Raw genomic sequence first — 17303 nt, 5'->3', positions numbered from 1 at the left:
CTATATAAGAAGACAAAAAAGAAAGGAGAGAATGGATGTGGGATTTCCTGGTTTTGAGTTCTTAGTTACTAATTTGTGTAGATGACATCCTATTTTTTCAGGTACTTTCCTTAGTCAATGTCCAACTTTCTCCCAGTCTTTTTGAGGTGAGGGTAACCCATCTATATAAGAAGACAAAAAAGAAAGGAGAGAGAGAGGGATTTCCTGGTTTTGAGTTCTTAGTTACTAATTTGTGTAGATGACATCCTATTTTTTCAGGTACTTTCCTTAGTCAATGTCCAACTTTCTCCCACTCTTTTTGAGGTGAGGGTAACCCATCTATATAAGAAGACAAAAAAGAAAGGAGAGAATGGATGTGGGATTTCCTGGTTTTGAGTCCTTAGTTACTAATTTGTGTACCATGTATGAGAACAGAGACTGGTGTTGGTGGGGGGAGGTGGACCAGAGGCACAGAGCAACAAAAGGAATTCACTACAGTTTATTAGATTCATTCACCAACTCAGAAAAGTAGTATGACTCCATTTTCTTCCTATACTAATAAGTAAGTGTGATATTGTAGAAGGGTGTGTGTACATATGTGTAGTGTATGTTCAGTGGTTTTGTGATTTGTTTCTTATCTCACTAAACTTAGGAACCCGTGTTTCCAATTTTCTCTGAATTTTCATTGCAACTAATTTAGCATCAAGTTCAATAGTAGTACTATTTGATTTATTTAAGGATAAGGAAATTCTCTTCCATTTCCTGTTTATCTCTACATGCAACTTTGTACCTGGTAGTATTCAATAAATTACTGTTGAATGGATTGTCTTGACATGCACATATCCAAATTTCTAGCATGCACCCAAAAATTGTTATAGGATATTTTCTGGGCTTATTTAATATTACGTTGATGTGGTATAGTGGAAGGATCTTGGACTTTCCCAAGAAAACACATATGTTTATATTTTTAGATATCACTTTTTAATATGTGTATTGCTCATTTGACCCTTAGTTTCTTCATTGGTAAAATGGGAGCAATAGTAATACCCACATCACAGAAATGTAAGGGCCATGTGAGATGCTATAAGGGAGAGAACTTGGGAAATAGCAAACATAAACAAAAGCATTAGTGTTATGTCAATGCCTTCCAGTCAAAGTCCATCAGGATGACACCTGTAGTTGAACAAGTTGGGTTTGTCACTCTAGGCAGAGAGGGGAAATCACAGGGAACTGTGGCACATCTCGGTAAGAGGGTCTTGGAAAAGACTTATTAAGGGTAGGCTTGTATTGAGTGATTTTGGAGAGGGTTTAAGAAAGTGGGGCTTTTCTATGGATTTGATAATGTGTTGTCAGGGGAAAATTAAGATTAGGTAGCACATTAAAGTATCTAGGAGGAGGGAAGACCAGCTGTAATTGAAGTGGGAGTCACTCATACCAGCTGAGAGAAGACGATGTTTGGAGCTTTGAGGTTGCACGTTGACCTTGTTTTTGTCTACAAAGTGGCTTTGCTTATCAGAGTCTCAGAGTGACCTTGTCTGATGTTAATGTGCCCTATGGTGGTTTTACGTTCAAGGGGGGATAGCGTAGCCTTGCTGTGAGTGCCAAGCGAGCTGTGAACCATGGAAGTCTAGCCGTGTCAGACCAGTTCCTGGGTGCCACCTGGTGTTCCCTCCTCCAGGGTGATTCGATCACTTTGGCTGCTTCTGTTTTTAGTGGGTTTGACTTCTAGTAATATTTAAATGGAGAAAAGTATCAGATGTAATGGAATATTTACATTTTCTAGGTGGGTAAATTACATAGAGGTCTATCCTCCAAATAAAATAGATATAGACTTTTCCAAAATTAAATTCTTTATGGAAAATAAATTTCTTTAGTCCACAGCTTCAAGCTTTGTAGTAATTTTCTTCATAGTGTTTTACTTTATAGCAATGATTTTTTTCCCGCTGTGTCAGTACTTGAAGACCCGAGGCACAGATGATTCCAGTTCAGTTCTCTGTTGTGACAATTCTTGTTCTGATACAATTTATGTAGTAAAGTACAAATAAAATAAAGGATGGGGATAAATGAGTGAAAATTATTGAAATAAAATAGAAGGAAGAATTATTGACAAATAAGTTTTCATTTATGTACTGAAATATGTATAAATGAATTTAATTATATGATTCAGTGGGATACACAGTGGTCTGGAATTCATATTGTTCCTGACAAAGCGGAACCCCTAAAGTTGGGGTCTTTCCCTGTTCCACATCGTGAAACCAATATATGAAACCAAAAGTGAGTGTCGAGCAGTGCAGGCTTTATTTAGTGGCCAAAGATCAGAGACACGGAGCTTGGCCCACAGATGAACTCCTCAGCTGGTGAGGGCTGGAACCTCATAGATAGAGGGCAAATTTTCGTGAAGAGGCTCCATGTTAAAAGGAGAGGAATATCCATGTTTTATAATGGAAAGGGCAGAGACCTCAAAATCAGAACACTGCCTTTCTTTTGTCCTCTTAAGGTCTCTCTTGGTTGTTGCCACAGTGATGGTCAACTATAAATTGGCTGGAGGTGGGAGTGTCATTTAGTATGGAAAGCACTTATTTGAAACTTGAGGTTCTTTTGAGGTTACGTGAGCCACAGTCTTGGGTCCCACCAAGGTCAGTACATCTGGTGGTCTGGTCAAGAGGGGGAACTCCTGACAACAGGTACCCTTTTCTTGAAGATTGAAGCAGACTTAGAGCAGGGTGAAAGTTCAGCTAAGCCACTGGGAGAGGGCATCGCACTGGGAGAGGGCAAGCCATGGATTCAGTTTCAGTCCCAATCCTTAATCATAAATATTTATTTAGGCAACTTACTCATCTTCTCTAGTCTTCAGTTTTCTCATATATAAAGTGGAGCTGGTATTTTGTGCCCTTCTTTATCATAGAATTGTTATATGATGAAAGTTTAGGTGAAAGAATCCTGAGAAGTATCCAGTAATATAAAGTGGAGACTACTTTTCAGGATTTATAGGAGAATATTACCTTAGAAGTAAGGGATTTTGAAGAAGTAGTAAAATAAACTCCGGATAGTATGATCTTTTTTGAGCTCTGTTTCTCATGGCCAGCCTTCATCATGGACTGAGAAGGACTCCTCCCCCACGTTTGTACCGCAGGGAAGTCCGTACATAAGGGCTCAGGCCGCTCTGTGCCGCTGAGCTGTGTCACACTGGTCAGCACTGTGGTGGGAAATGCACTCTTGGGAATGCAAAACCTCCCTTCAGAGATACTGTCAGGTTTTAGTTTTTTTTTTTTCTGCAAAATATATTTGCAGATCATTACAAACGCTAAGAAGAAAAGAGTCACCCAAGGGTAGGTCTTCAGGAAAAGAGCTGGACCCAAATATTTCTGCAATCTAGAGCAAGAGGCTTCAGCCTCTGTGACGGGGTGACCTGCCCACAGTCCCTCTGCTCGGAGCCCTTCAGGTGAGGTCAGTGAGTGATAAGATGCTAAACATTTGCCTGACCTTGGTTCAAAACTCCCTGGTTATGTCTGGGTGAGGATGTTCCGATTTGAAACTCAGGTGCTGCTTCATTAACCTGCTCTTTAATTAATTTGCATTTTATCTTCTTAACCTTCTAGTCTATTGTATGAAAATTATATTCATTTTGTGTCATTGCACATTTTTTTTTTTTTTGCTTTCTGGTGATCTTTCAATGTTTAGCTGCTGAATTTTTTTTTAAATTAATTGTGTCTTTATTAATCCTGGCTTGTTTTCTTGGACTGTTTAAGTTTTTTTTTCCTCATTTAAAATTTAACTACCAAAACTTTCTTACTCATCTTAGCCTTACCATGTAACTCGCTTCTATTTTCAGTTCTTATTTTTTCAAATGATATTTCATTTTGATATTTCCTCTTTTGTGCTTGATTTTAAATTGGCAAATGGGAAACATAGGTTGATGCCCTTCAACATATGCCCAAAGCAAGGGGTTGGCTCTTCCACATTTCAGTCTTACATCCCCAAGGGGTCTTTCCAGGTGCCGGACTGATTCCCAACTCAGTAAAAATCTGAACCCTCCAACGTTGCCATCCCTAAATCAGATGGCCTCATAGCCAGGAGGCAAAATTCTCCTCCCCACCACCCCTTCCTGCACATTGCATAGTTGATCAACAGTAATCAACCCAGAACAGCTGTTGAAAAGAAAAGTTTTATTGTCCATAATATTCATGATTTTGTGGATGAGTGCATAACTAGCTGTGGTTAGTGCTGTCCAGCCTATTCTCCGTTATTGGTCAAAATGTGAAAATAGACTGAAACACAGTATGTTCACTAAAATGTATCATAGAACTTAATTTGGCCCCTGTCCCTGCTGGGAGACAACTGTTTCTTCCAGGTGAACATAATTGCAACTCTATGCATATGGCAGGAGGAAGTTCATATAAGAAAATAAACCCCAGGCAGCTAGTCATTTAGGCTTTGCAATTTTAATTCTTACGGGTCCAAGAAATCTGGTAATGTGTCACATTGCTGAAGCCAAACTCTAGCTGTCCCCAGTGTGACATTGTTGTGTAAGGAGGCACATTACCTGATGGCAAGACAGGCTGATCTCTCAGCATTCTTCTCGCTTCGAAACACAACCTTACTGTTCTCTATTCTTAGTTACCTTTGTAGGATGCTTCATAAAGTAATAGGCATTTGGAGATTTTAGATGGAAAAATAACAGTAAAAAAAAACTCCAACTGCAAGTGCTTATGATGGAAATGAAGAGAAATTGAAACAGCCTGAAAAAGTGCTGATTCTTAACCAGGCTGCATATTACAGAAGAAATTGTGTACTTTAATGAGATGTTTACCAAATGGTGTTCCAGGAAAGGAAAAAGGAAAGTGAGGGGAGAGCCGATTACATTTCAGAGAAACTGGGAGTCACAGGTTCAAACAAAGTTATTTGATGCAGGACTCCCTCTGTCACATCAATAATGACATCAAGGATTCAAGGGGATCAGAATAGACGCTTTGGTCTCAGGGCTATACACCCCTAGCCTGTTTGAACCCTAGTCTAACCCACCTGTTTCAGTAAGCCAAAAACCTAGAAGTTAACCTTCATTCTCTGTTCTTCCATACCCCATGACCAACCTGTCAGCTCTGCACCCAGAAAATACAAATTCATCCACTTCTTTCTACCTCCACCAAAGTCCAGGCCACTGTCACGTCTTTCTGGGCTATAGTGGAGTCCCCTTACATCACCCAATACCGATTCTTGCTTCTGTACCATCTATTCTACACACAACTACAAAGTTCAAGGTTAAAATGTAAGTTATAGCAGCACTCCCCTGCTTTAACATCCTCTCGTGGCTTCTCATCTTATTTGGTCACATGGTCTAGAGGGCCTACTGGCTTCTGCATGCCATCTGAACCCATCTCCTGCCACATCTCCCATTCCATGATCCCCTTGTGCCCTAAACTTTTCTCTGTTCTGAAATGCACAAAGTCTTCTTGACCTCAAGACTTTGCACTTGTCTAGAGTATTCCACAGATCCTTACATTTCTGGCTCCTAGTGACTCACTATTCATCCCTAATATGGTCCCTTCCCAGAGATGTGACCAAGCGTTCCCCTGACATTGCCCTCTTATCCCCTGGTCTTCATAACACTTCTCAAACTCTGAGTATTCATTTGTTTACTTGCTTATCATCTGTCTCCGCTATAGCCCCTCAGACTCTAAGTTCCATGAGGCAGAGGTTGTTCAGTCTTTATCACCATTTCTTCCAGAGTCTAGGAGAACAAGGCTATCAGGGTGCAGATTCTCTGTATGAGTATATTATAAGATGCTGGGATAAGTTTTGGAGTGTTTACATCTTCCCAAATTATTGGAGAACTCTCTTCTGACAGAATGACAAGATGTTAATCAGCTTTCAGGAGGAACATAGTTTTAAAAGAAAGCCTTGAGGTATTTTCAAATCTGTGGGTTTGCAATGACTCTGGGCGTTCTCTCTTACAGTGTCAGAAGTCAGCTATCTACAGGGGAGGGTGGTGGCGGGAGAAACATGGGTTGTCTCTGTCGCCTCCATACTCAACCTGGTGAACAGCAAACCTGCATGCAGGGCTGAAGGAAGTGCAGCTTCATTACCAATTTGGATTTCCAGTTAAGCATCAGATTTAAAAAAAAGCAGTCCCATAACTTCTTATAGGACATAGATGAGTGGTTATTAAAAAATGAAAAATTAGATATGATATTTTTTTAAATATCTGAACATTTATCCCTAAATATAATGCACACATCCTATTTGAAAAAGCTTAAATGTTCAAAATAAAAGTGTTTCCACCTCTCAAAAACCTCCTCTTTTTCCCATTCAGTAAAATGACACTACTATTTCCTGAAAGATCTGTAGTTGATGTCCCAAAAAAGAACACAATTAATCATTTTTTTTAAATTCTAGGGTATCAAACTAAAAAAAAACTAAAATAAAACAATGTCCCACATTTGGCACAAGAAATTCTTTCATGTTATGTAGTATCTGTCTAAACCTTTATATTCTCATAACCCTCTCTTTCTAACTTCTCAATTTTCCATTTTCCCAGTAACTTTGACTTAATAAATGCACTGAAGGAATATTGGACTTTTCCTCTTTTTTTTAATTTTTTAATAACCAATCGATTTTGTCAATTCTCACCTCATGGTGCAGTTAATGTTCACTGAAATGAATTTATGGTTCTCCATGTAAAATAAAATATCAAAAGTGTCTGTTTGATACCTCTTCAATTTTTTTGTTATTCTTTTCTGTAGCTGACTTTATAAACAAAACTTTTCCTATCTAAAATAAATGTTTTACTTATGTTTGCGGAAGTGTCCAACCTCAAAAGTTCCCACAAATGCATTAACTCATTCTTGAACTTGAGCCAAAACATAAAATGCGTACATTGACAGAAAGGTCTGCATAACTAATATTACAAATGCTTGAATTTAAAGTATTTAAATAATCTTTTTACTAATGGTGGTGCAAAGTCTTCTTTCCAGTAAAGCATGAGGAGCAAACCCCTTCACAAATATTCTCCTTCCTTCTGATCTTTTATCCTCAAGGTCTTTTCTTCAATAAAACAGCCCCAGCCAAATCATCTTCTCTCTTATTTCCACATCTGACTTGTTAATTTTTGACTCCACATCTTCTTATCTGGGAAGATACCCTCTCTTCTTTGCCCATGAGTATGTACTGTTACATTCCTTTAAAAAATAATAAAACTTTCTTACTTCCAACCAGAATTCTTGAGGACATCACATATTTCTTCATTCTAGTCATTCAGCACTGAATCATTTGGAATCACCTAATTCATCTTCAGGTGTCACTTTCTGAATGTTCTCAATAATTTGAATACCTGTACATTCTTTTGCCAAACAGATGATAAGGTGCAGGCATGAATCTTATTTTTTTTAAACATGGCTTAGAATGCTTAGGATACTGAGGTTTATAATGCAAGCTCAGTGTTATCTTTGAAAAGCAAAATTCTGAAATGAAAAATGCAACCATCTTTAAAACCAAAATAGAGAGTAAATGGTAACTTATAGTGTCCTGTTACTCTAGTAGAATTTTATTCCATTTGTTGTCTGGTAAATGGACTACATCGCCAATAAGATTGTATCAGGTACTTTTAGTAAAGTGAGATGCCACAATTACATGAATGGGGTGATTAAATTGGCACTTGTGATGTTTTTATCTCACAAAAAGTTTATTAAGTACAGTTAGATACCTATTAAACAATCTCCTTTTTAATAACTCCCTGCAAGGCCTGAACTTAGATGTAAAGTACTGACTCAGGTTCTGACAGGCTTTCTCATTTGTCTGGATGGGTTTTTACAGCCACATTAGCTTATTTAGGAATTTAGGATTTCTGGCGATTTCTCTTTCACTGTAATGAAATTGACTATGAACTTTGGAATGATATTAGAAAAAGTAGGCAATCATATACTAGTGCATTTATAACACTTATATGCTAGTTGATGCATTTTAAATTGGATAAATACTGTTGATTCTTTTCTCATTTGTATTTTGTGGCCTGTGAGATTATGCCTTTGTGAATGCCATCTCCCTTGTCTAAATTATCCAGATCTCACCATATTAGTCTAACGTAATTACCCCCCAAAAGATGTGATCTGTCCTCTGAAAATCTTCACATACCATGTTAAGACATTATTACTTTTAAGCTTTTATTTACTTATCTGCAAACACAATGCAATTCTTCTACTAAGTGATAAGATTATTGAGGTTGGGATTCATATTCTTTTCTCTATTCCTCATAACACCTATCACAGTGTAGGATAACTAACAGATTCCCAAAAATCACTTGCACAAATGAATAAATGAATCTCAATTTGAATCTCTCAAAGTCAAGTTCAACAGTCTTTATTAAGTTCTAGTCACCAGACACCTGAGAGTCGCCTTGATCTTCCCTCCACGTCAGTTCCCGGGTCCAGCCCTCCAGGAGTCGCTCTCACCATCCCCACTGAGTAGTTCTTTAACCTTCCGGGGGTGCCACATCAGCAGGACCCTCCTCATCCTCTCCCATAATTCTTTCTCCACCCTGCACTACATCTGATCATAGAATCCCATATATGTTCTCCAAAGGTTTCTTAGTGATCTGAGAATAATAACAAACCCTCAACATAATCAACAAAAAATGTGCATTTTCTGGCCTCTGGCTTTAGCTGACCTTCTGTGGTACACCTCCTCACCTGGCACTCTGGGCTCCATTCACAGTGGCCTGCATTTCATTTCCTGGAGGCGCTCCTGTTTCTTCTGCCACCGACCTTTGTACCTCTTCAGGGAACAAACTCTTATTCTAGGTAGTTCCTTATTATCCTTCAGGGCTTGCCTGAACCTCACTTTGTCAAGGAAAACCCCCAAGACTCATTTTATAGGATCTTGAAATTATCCTTCACAGCAATGCTATATAATTTATTTATTTATCATGCAATTAACTCATTCTAGTAGTTCCTTCTCTAAAATATGAGCTTTTTGAATTATTGGTTACTGTTTATTTTCCTCTCTCTGTCCATCTCCCAATCCAACATCTGGCATTTGTGAGTGACTGATATTTTGAAGAAGTAAGTAAATAAAAAGAAATACTGGATACCTAAAAGGGAGAAGTGAGAAAATAAGGTAATAATGGTTTGGGTGTAGTAATACAATCTAATGCCATTGTGACCTTCCCCTGTATTCAGAATGCCTTGGCCGGGACCCATCCCCACGGCTAGTTCTGCTGGGTACTCTCTGTACAGCGCCCCCTGCTGGACCGTCTCCTTACGCTGTCTCCCTCCCCCCTGGCAGTTGATGGACAGTGGCAGGAGTGGAGCTCGTGGAGCCAGTGCTCAGTGACATGCTCCAATGGGACCCAGCAGAGAAGCCGGCAGTGCACAGCAGCTGCTCACGGGGGCTCCGAATGCCGAGGGCCGTGGGCGGAAAGCAGAGAGTGCGCTAACCCCGAGTGTACAGGTAAGGCCTGCTTACTGCACCGGAAGGAGCCTGCCGTGTATAAAATGTCATCGCACAGGCCAGAAGATCATGGAATAAGCAGATAAGTATCTATTTCTAGGAAATGAAGTCAGTTATACCAAAGCACATTCTGTGGTAGATCACATTAATAAGGCAACAAAACTCAGGAGATTAAGTGAAATACTGATTAAGTTGATGACATTCAGTACTGAATGTGTACTTTTCACAAAAGGTTCCTGTACATTTGAAGATTCTGACAATTGAAACAAACTCTGTTAATCCCAATGAATCCCTTGAATGCAGTTTATTCTTGGCAGTAGTAGATCCTCAGATTTTAATACTCCTGGGGTAGTGTGCAGTAGACCACTGCCACTGACCATGATACATTTCTTTCAGCCAATGGTCAGTGGAATCAGTGGGGTCATTGGAGTGGATGTTCCAAGTCCTGCGACGGTGGCTGGGAAAGGCGAATAAGGACTTGTCAGGGTGTAGCCATCACAGGGCAGCAGTGCGACGGAACCAGAGAAGAAGTGAGAAGATGCAGCGAACAGCGATGTCCTGGTAAGAATGAACTGGAATTATCCCAAAGGAAACAGTTTGTTACCAGAGGGAAAAAAAAAGATTAAAAATATTATCATCAGTTAAGGGCAGTCATTCCTCAACTGAAGGACACTAATGATAAGTGGTAATTTACCTGTTCCCCTAAAGTATGGGGTTTCTTCTATGTTATAGACTATTTCTTCTATAGGTTTTTAAATGATTTCTACAAAATGATATTGAAAAATATGATAACATAAAGCTAGCCATATTAAACAATAACATGGCTAGATATGATTTCGATTTGTTCAGGGTACTGTTTTTTTTTTTTTCACTGCTTTCATGGAATATTTGTTTACTGAAAACACAAAACAATTACTTTAGATTATTTACAGTAGAAATATAAAGATATAAGTGTTAGATAGCTAAGTGAGAAAATAAAAAGATAATGTTGAATTCAGCACCTTGCAAATTCTGCTGTTCATGTCTTGGTGTGTGACCTTGGACATTCCCATTTCCTTGCCCTTGACCCATTTTCCACTGTGAAAGAACATTCCAGTGAGGAACACATTTTAAAATGGAAGGGTAACGTAATAATTAGTAGTGAGAAAATGGAAGTCCTGCTACATTGAAAGATTTTACATGTAAGTACAGTTGCTCCTTTTCAGTTTAGAAAAGCTATGAATGTCTGTCTCTATCTAACACGACTACTTCAATTTAGAAAAACAAAGGAATTCTAAGAGATAACCAGGAGTCAAAACTTTTATTTCACCGCAGTTAGAATTCTAGAAACTTCGCACAGTTTAACACTAACGCCTATAGAAACTAGACTCTAAAGTATTAATATGTCACTAAGGTTATTTTTGGCTGAGGGAACTTAAAAAAGATCCAAAAGTAGTTGTGTTAACTCTTAATGCCATATGAATTCTGAATAAGAAGTAAACAGCATACAGGGTTTTGTTGAAATGGATACCTATACAGATTAGCTCAGTGAAATTCCTCCTGTTCTGCATAGGAATTAAGAAGCATTCAGCACAAACATTTATTTTGCCCAGGAAGAAATTTCATTAGAACAGTAGGCATGATTAAATAAGACCCTTTTAATATTTGGAAGTTATGTAAGCTAGTCTGAGCATGCCCAGGGTTCTTAGCTGTTTTTTTTTAACTTTGATCTGCATATACGAGAGGTAAAACGGTGCGGCTGCAGTCAGATTTACAAAGATTGCCACCTGCTGTTTGGAAAACATTTTACATGTCTATTTACAAAAAAGTATACCTTATTTGCTCTGTTTGCTGGCTTTCCTGATTTAAGGCAGGCAGGCTGAAAAATCACCAATAAAACTGTAAAACCTTTTTATATTACACAGATTTTTGGTATTCATCTTAATATTCAAATTTACTGTTTCAATAACGTAATTTGTAATGACTTGACATAACCTCCAAGTATATAAATAACATTTTTAAATTAAAATGAATTATCGAACCAGCTAAGTAATTCACAAATTAAGGCTTACATAGGGGTAAAAAATAAATATTTGTACCAAGATTTTACACATATCACAATCTGGTACCTTTATACAAATTGCATTGACCATCAGAAATCATCTTATGACTATTAATTTCAAACATGCCTCTGTTGAGTAGAGAAAGTTTTCATCAAAATGAAGGAGGATTTCTTCTATATTTATCCTTTGACTTTTCAATGTGCATCATCTTATCCCCATGTTATTTTATCAAAAGAGCAGGATTTATAAATAACTCAGCTTTCCATAGTGGACTTGGTGTATGTATTGGTGCTCCAGCCCTGTACAATTGCTTCTCTGTGATCAATATCTATTACCTTTGTGATTAGGAGCAGAGCGTTCTGAATTTCCATTATACTGCTCCAAAATTACATGTTCACTGTATAAATAAAGAAAACTTTCAAATTAGTTTAACAGTTACTAGGGCATTTTTCTCTTTTTTGTCGATGACAAAGCCTCAGTAAATGTTTCTTTTGAAAGAATATTCTCTTCCTAGTATTATTTTTTAGTACTGTTCATTCTTAATTTTTCTTCAGATTGCTGGAAACAACTAATACTTATTTGTTATGTTTCACTTAATTTGAAGACAAGACAAATTGTTTGCCAAGAGACCCTCTAGAAGGGTCCTCTAAATGTATCCATACATCTTTGGATAAATTAGTGAAAACAATGATTAATCATTTAGATTTAATCAAGAGCTGTTATGATATCTACTGAAACTGGAAAATTAAAAATATATATTTTCACATCAGGATAATTCAGTTGCCCAATTTTTAAATTGTTCAGACTCACCGAATGATGAGTTCATTGATTGTAGTCTCATTTTACAACCCCAGGTTCTGAGGGTTAAAATAAAATAGTAAAAAGGTTACAGCTGATTTGGTTACGTTGCAACCATGTGAAACCATTCTATTTTTAATCTTTTGTTTGCTTTTGTTTCTTGTTACCCCCAATCTTTCCTTGGTTAATATCATTCAGAAAGTAGATGTTACTGGTGAATTGGCCTGTGTTCACCCTCTTTCTGTGTCCCAAGGGGGAGACTCACTATTCCCGTAGCTCCAATTGTTAGATCCATTACTCTTCAGTCACTGACTGCCACGTTGGAACCTACCATACACAGATAGATGTGAAACTTAATTGTTACCTGAAATGCCCTTCTTGGAGTCACAATTGCTTCATCTGCAAATGCTGAGCGAAGCCTGCAGGCGGAGTGCTGAGGAAAAACTTGCGCGGTGAGGTAGCCATATCCCAAGTGCACGCAGTAATAGCAACCTGGGCCCGGGATGTAGCGATTATTGTGATATTTAAATATCACATCAAAAGAGGTCAGCGGGAGCGTTTGTAATCCCAGACTTGTCTTGGAAGTCGTAATGCAGCTGTGTTAGAATTTAGTGCCATAATATGATGAGTGTAAGCCTCTCCCCCCTTAGGGGAAGTGCCATTCTGGGAGTGACGGTCCCTTGTGAAAGTCGCTCTGCAATGGAATTACCTGCTCTCCAGAGACCGGGAGAGACTTTCATTTGGTTACTGAGTATTTTCTTTTAAATAAACTTTAGCAGGAAGAAAAAGAATCACAAAGCTTGCTTCCTTTGTGCTCCCAACGTCAAGTGCTTCCCCCTCACAGTCCAAAGCTGTGCCTGTCAAACTTCAGCAGACATTCAGAATCACCCAGGGAGCTCGTGAAAACACAGATTCCTGAGCAAGACCCCGAGATTCTGATTCCGCGGGTCTAGTGCAGGCCTGTGGACTTGCATTTCTCACAAGCTCCCAGGTGACAGATCACCCTTCGGGTTGCAATGGCCTCAATAAATGTAAACAAAAAATATAAAAATTCAGTGATAAAATTAATAAAGAAGTGGAAAACAGCCCTCTCTGCCTCAGCTCCACTGATGAAAGTTGAAGTATCTTCTGAACAAGACTGCAATTTTTTTTTAATTCATGCTTCTTCATCAGTAATGAGAGATTGTTTCTGGAATTAGTTAATAATGAACTACGGACAATCCGTTTCATGTGTCCCTAGTCAATTCATCTTCCAACCAAAGTAGGATCTCCTTAGTCACTTCAAGAAAAAAGGGCTGTTACCTAGTTGTCATGGACAAAGAAGGATGATTCTCCAGCTCTTAGGTCTCCAACCCCATTGTTCCTGTTCCACGGAGAACAGGAGAAACAACTTGGGTGTCGTCTGAACACAGTCTGTAGAAAGCTGCCCGCTGGCAGGACACAGATTGTCCCAGCGGCTCTCTTCCTGAGCACTGTACTCTTCCTCTCCTCCACGGCTCTGAGCCACTGTATGCATAAACAGGTGTATAAGATTGCAGATGGGGCTGTCAGGGTGTAGGATGAGATCTTCGCTCACATTGACTTATTTTCTCAGTTCCCAGTTGGATGACTGGCACATTAATCACTATCAATATATTTTGTCTGTGTTAGAAACAAGTTTAACAAGTCAATAAGTCAGATCTCTAAATTGTGTGGATCGCTACACTTTAAGGCTAAATACAATCAATATTAAAGACCCACATATGTGAATACGTGAATGTAAAACATATTTATTCTAAAGAGAAAACAAAAAGCATACTATTCTATACTGAAATATCTGCATACAGGATGGCACCTTCTTTACCTTTTTCATTCCAAATCATAACAGTGCTTTTAAAAAGTTCTCACTCCATTAGAATTTATATTATTTTCTGCTATCAGATGTCATGAGTATGCCCTATAGGAAATTCTGTTATTACCTGTTCAATTCCAAAAGTTTAAGGCTAATGTTTTCACTGAATATTTTTGGACATAGCAAATAATGACACACCCAAGTGTTCATACCAATTGTTCACCTAAAACCAACCACTGAGTTCAGTGCTGACAGTAGGTGGCACTAGCTGTAGCCTTTCATCTTTCAAGTTCTATTTGTTCTTGCCAAGTCATCTCAATTACATTCTAAAAAGTAGGGAAACAAATTAGAACCTGAAGATACCCCCTAGATGTGAGCAATCACCTGTCGCTTAATAATATCTAAGCATCCAATCTCCTTTTGAAAAGCGTGGGTTTTATTCCCTGTATCCCATCTACAGTTCAGCCACAAATCAGCTACATTTTATAGGCAGAATTAAGGAAGAACCACTGGGGTCTAAAATAATCAATTTGTATACAAGATAGTATTGAATGTCCATTATTCAAACCTGTTGCTATGGAAATAATCATCATAATTTGTGTTATCAGATTGCTCCTCAGATGAGACTTTGAGAAAACTCTCACAGCTTCTGCCACAGCAGAAACTCAAAAAACAATTTGTTATAATCTTATATAACCTTACCTTGTCCAATTTAGAAACATTTGGCAACATGCTGATCATTTTTAAATTGAAATAGAAAATTTAACCAGCACTTTTTACTATATGTTATTTGTTCCTTTCATTCTACCTTGCTTTTATTGGAAAAATAAACATAGTTTACAAATCACGTACTTTTTTTTTGAAGTTTTTATTTTTTATTTTTTATTTTTTTATTTTTCATTTTGGTATCATTAATATAAAATCACATGGACAACATTGTGGTTACTAGAATCACTCCATTATCAAGTTGCCACCACATACCCCATAACAGTCGCTGTCCATCAGCAAAGTAAGATGCTATAGAGTCACTACTTGTCTTCTCTGTGCTGTACTGCCTTCCCTTGCCCCCCCTATATTATGTGCTAATCTTTTATTTCCCTTCTCCCTCCCTTCCCACCTACCCTTCCCCATCCCTTTCCCTTGGTAACTGTTAGTCCATTCTTGGGTTCTGTGAGTCTGCTGCTGTTTTGTTCCTTCAGTTTTTTTCTTTGTTCTTATACTCCACAGATGAGTGAGATCATTTGGTACTTGTCTTTCTCCACCTGGCTTATTTCACTGAGCATAATACCCTCTAGTTCCATCCATGTTGTTGCAAATGGTAGGATTTGTTTTCTTCTTACGGCTGAATAATATTCCACTGTGTATATGTACCACATCTTCTTTATCCATTCATCTACTGATGGACACTTAGGTTACTTTCATATCTTGGCTATTGTAAATAGTGCTGTGATAAACATAGGGGTGCATATGTCTTTTTGGAACTGAGATCCTACATTCTTAGGGTAATTCCTAGGGGTGGGATTCCTGGGTCAAATGGTATTTCTATTTTTAGCTTTTTGAGGAACCTCCACAGTACTTTCCATAGTGGTTGAACTAGTTTACATTCCCACCAGCAGTGTAGGAGGGTTCCCCTTTCTCCACAACCTCGCCAACATTTGTTGTTGTTTGTCTTTTGGATGGTAGCCATCCTTACTGGTGTGAAGTGATATCTCATTGTGGTTTTAATTTGCATTTCCCTGATAATTAGCAGTGTGGAGCATCTTTTCATGTGCCTGTTGGCCATCTGAATTTCTTCTTTGGAGAATTGTCTGTTCGTATCCTCCGCCGATTTTTTAATAGGATTATTTGCTTCTTGGGTGTTGAGGCGTGTGAGTTCTTTATATATTTTGGATGTTAACCCCTTGTCAGATATGTCATTTACAAATATATTCTCTCATACTGTAGGTTGCATTTTTGTTCTGCTGATGGTGTCCTAGGAATCACTTACTTTTAAATTACTAGTTAAAATTAAGGCAATTAGTAAAATTCCTTCTTGACTTCAATGCTTGTCTACACACTAAACCTGAATATTAATCCTTGATGTTTCTCATCCCCATGTATTTCCCACTCGTTTATCTTGAGACATGAATGACCCTGAGACCCTGACCTGGCCTCTCGGTTACCGTTTCTTCTCTTCAGCCATCTCCTGTGCGAGAAGCACCCACAGAGCTGCATGTTTATGTGTAATCTCTTGCCAGTGCCTGATACAACTTTCCAACCAGGGGTCCTGAATCAGACTCTATGTCACCAGGAGGGCTTTTCTGTCTTACTGCCAAGTCCTTCCTGTCACCTGAAGTAACTTTCCATTCCTCAAGCCCCTGTCCTAGCAATGGACTCCAACTCTATCAGGCCTCTCTCTCCCTGGGCCACCACCTGCTAGTGGGGGGAAGGGGGCTGGGTGCCATAACCTGGTGTGTCACCATAACCAAATTTTGGCTTTGGGCTTCAGTGTCCTCATATACAAAATAGAGATAATACATGTCTCAGGGGATAGTGTCAAGGATGAAATGATAAAAACCTATAGATAATTAGAATTCTTCAGTTTCAATCCAGTTCCTTTTTGTCCATTACCCATATTACTACCTTTTCTAATCTCTTCCATACGAGTTCATCTAATTATTCTCCCCTATTCATGGGCTTAGTCATGTGAATCACTTATTCAAAAAAATTCTGTGGCTTCTCGTTACTTGCTCAATTCAATGCATATTGGGATCCCTGGGATTCTAATATCCCCACCTATCAGCTCATCAGCTTTCCAAGATTATCACCCTCTACTCATAGGTAAATAGATGATGGATGGATGGACAGATGATGATAGATATAGATAGATAGATAGATAGATAGATAGATAGATAGATAGATAGATAGATAGATAGATAGATAGATAGGTAGATAGATAGATAGATAGATAGATAGATAGATAGATAGATAGATAGATAGATAGATAGATGATAGATAGACAGATAGATGATAGATAGATGATAGATAGATAGATAGGTAGACAGACAGATAAATGATAGCTAACAGACCCCGTCTCTGGCTCCTGGGCATGGAGGCATGTGTATTCTCTCCTTACTGTCCACCTGGACTCCACAGTGTCCCGTGCCCTCCATCTTCATGTGCTGGGATGGGAGTTTCTCAGGAGCCCAGGGCATTACAAGCTGTCTCCTTCC

General features: G+C 38.5%; 1 protein-coding gene across 3 annotated transcripts in view; it reads left to right on the top strand.

Moving 5' to 3' along the window:
* The window catches only part of ADGRB3 (adhesion G protein-coupled receptor B3), a 654669-nt gene that overhangs the window by 250834 nt on the left and 386532 nt on the right, over nucleotides 1-17303 (top strand). For all 3 annotated transcript variants that reach the window (XM_037012618.2, XM_037012617.2, XM_037012616.2), the window contains 2 exons: nucleotides 9256-9420; nucleotides 9817-9981. In XM_037012618.2, the coding sequence (XP_036868513.2) occupies nucleotides 9256-9420; nucleotides 9817-9981 (330 nt within the window). The remainder of the gene's footprint in view (nucleotides 1-9255; nucleotides 9421-9816; nucleotides 9982-17303) is intronic.

The sequence above is a fragment of the Manis javanica genome, chromosome 16 (assembly GCF_040802235.1).
Source record: "Manis javanica isolate MJ-LG chromosome 16, MJ_LKY, whole genome shotgun sequence".
NCBI lineage: Eukaryota > Metazoa > Chordata > Mammalia > Pholidota > Manidae > Manis > Manis javanica.
Note: the sequence above shows the minus strand (reverse complement) of the source record. Positions and strands in the feature narration are given on the sequence as shown.